The sequence below is a fragment of the Oryzias melastigma genome, linkage group LG22 (genome assembly GCF_002922805.2).
Source record: "Oryzias melastigma strain HK-1 linkage group LG22, ASM292280v2, whole genome shotgun sequence".
NCBI lineage: Eukaryota > Metazoa > Chordata > Actinopteri > Beloniformes > Adrianichthyidae > Oryzias > Oryzias melastigma.
The window spans coordinates 1,746,768-1,748,421 of NC_050533.1; the positions used below are offsets into that span (position 1 = coordinate 1,746,768).

The following is a 1,654-nucleotide window of genomic DNA, read 5'->3' on the forward strand; positions in this document are numbered from 1 at the left end:
TGTGTAACAGTGGATGTTTACAGCTGATGACAAACCGCGGGATTTACCTGCCTGTGACTCAGGCGCGCGCGCGTCACTCATTTGTCATTTCCAGGAGGAGCCGCTTAAATGTTTCATCTTTCATCAAAGAAAGTCCCGCTATGACCCCCACGTGACCTTCGGGGGGGTGATGGGACCAGAGGGTTCCTCCTGGACCCTCATCTTCTTCATCTTCCTCATCTTCCTCCTCTTCCTCCTCCGTGACGGAGAGGAGGAACTTTCCGGCGGAGGTGTCCTCTTTCAGCCTCGAGGCCACGTCCGCGCGGGGGCCGCCGCGCGCGCAGGATGGAGTTAAAGTGTCACTAGAGCCGCCAAAGTGTCCCAAAGAGTCTTACGTGAGCATCCAGACGCACGCGGGGCTTTACCGGCCCAGATCAAAGCGTTTAGAGAATGACGTGGACGCGGAAACGCATCTTCATCTTCTGCTCTTCACTTTGTGGCGCCAAAAATGTTACAAACATGAGTTAAATCTGTTGGATTTATTTCTATAAATGTATAATCTGTCAGGGGGGGCAGCTCCTCTCTCGCGCACACGCGGCAGAGAAGACCCGACATGTGGCTCCGGCCCCCCCGCCGCCGCTGCGTCACCGCCGGTGCCGCACGAGCAGACAGACGCCGGTTCCGGTTCTAATCCGATCAAACCTGAAGGGAGATCGGATCTATTTCTGCCGCTTCCCTGTGATGTAACCGGCGGAAGTGCAGGAGGCTCCGCGGCCGTGCCAGGGTGCCACCTCCACCCATCCCGCGTTACGCAACAGCGCGGCACCGGCTGTTCCGTCCGTGTCACGCGCGCCGCCCGGCACTCACCCAGACTGGACAGCCGCTCGACGAGCCCCGCATCCCGGATGACTTTGGGTCCGTGCTCCACTCCTCCTCGTTTCTGCCATCAAACAGACACTTTCAGGACCGGTTCTGCTCAGTTCTGGTTCTGAGCGGGTCACGTCCTACCTGTCCCCTGCAGAACGGGGCCCCCAGAACCGCCACAGACTCCGCTCTGGTTTGCTGGGAGCAGCTCCCCAGTTTGGACCGGAGGATTCGGGAGAACGGTCCTCTCAGAGCCATGTTCCGCCGCGGGAGGATTCTGATGAAAGCCCGGTCGGGAGTTGCGCCGCCGGTCTTGAACGGCGCTGTGGCGCAGAGGGCGGCCTCTTATCCGGCGCGTGTCCGCTGAATATTCATGAGCGGCGCGGCGCGCGCCTCCGCCGGCTCCGAAACCTGTGACACACCTTCGAGCGGGCCAATGGGAGCGGCCGAAGAGGTGGGTTCGCTTTGTGGGCGTGGCCTGTCACCCGTTCAGGGCCAATGGGTCCCGGTACCGGCGCGCGTGAAGTTATACAAGTGGAAAATTCCACATAAGGTGTTCAGCAGGTGGAGGCCACCCCGACCAAAACAGAACACACACAACACACACACCGTTACACACAAATACACACAAATACTGTTACAAACTCACAAATACACACTTATAAACACACAAATACTGTTACAAACTCACAAATACACACTTATAAACACACAAATACTGTTACAAATTCACAAATACACCAAGACACACACTACACTCTCACACACATACTGAAACACATTAACACTTACACACACACAGACACACACT

General features: G+C 56.9%; 1 protein-coding gene across 1 annotated transcript in view; it reads right to left on the minus strand.

Moving 5' to 3' along the window:
- The window catches only part of arg2 (arginase 2), a 5,341-nt gene extending 4,137 nt beyond the window's left edge, over window positions 1-1,204 (minus strand). The window contains exons 1-2 of the mRNA XM_024267280.2: window positions 988-1,204; window positions 847-919 (exon numbers count right to left, since the gene is read on the minus strand). Of these exons, the coding sequence (XP_024123048.1) occupies window positions 847-919; window positions 988-1,101 (187 nt within the window). The 5' untranslated portion in view covers window positions 1,102-1,204. The remainder of the gene's footprint in view (window positions 1-846; window positions 920-987) is intronic.
- Window positions 1,205-1,654: the final 450 nt, after the last annotated feature.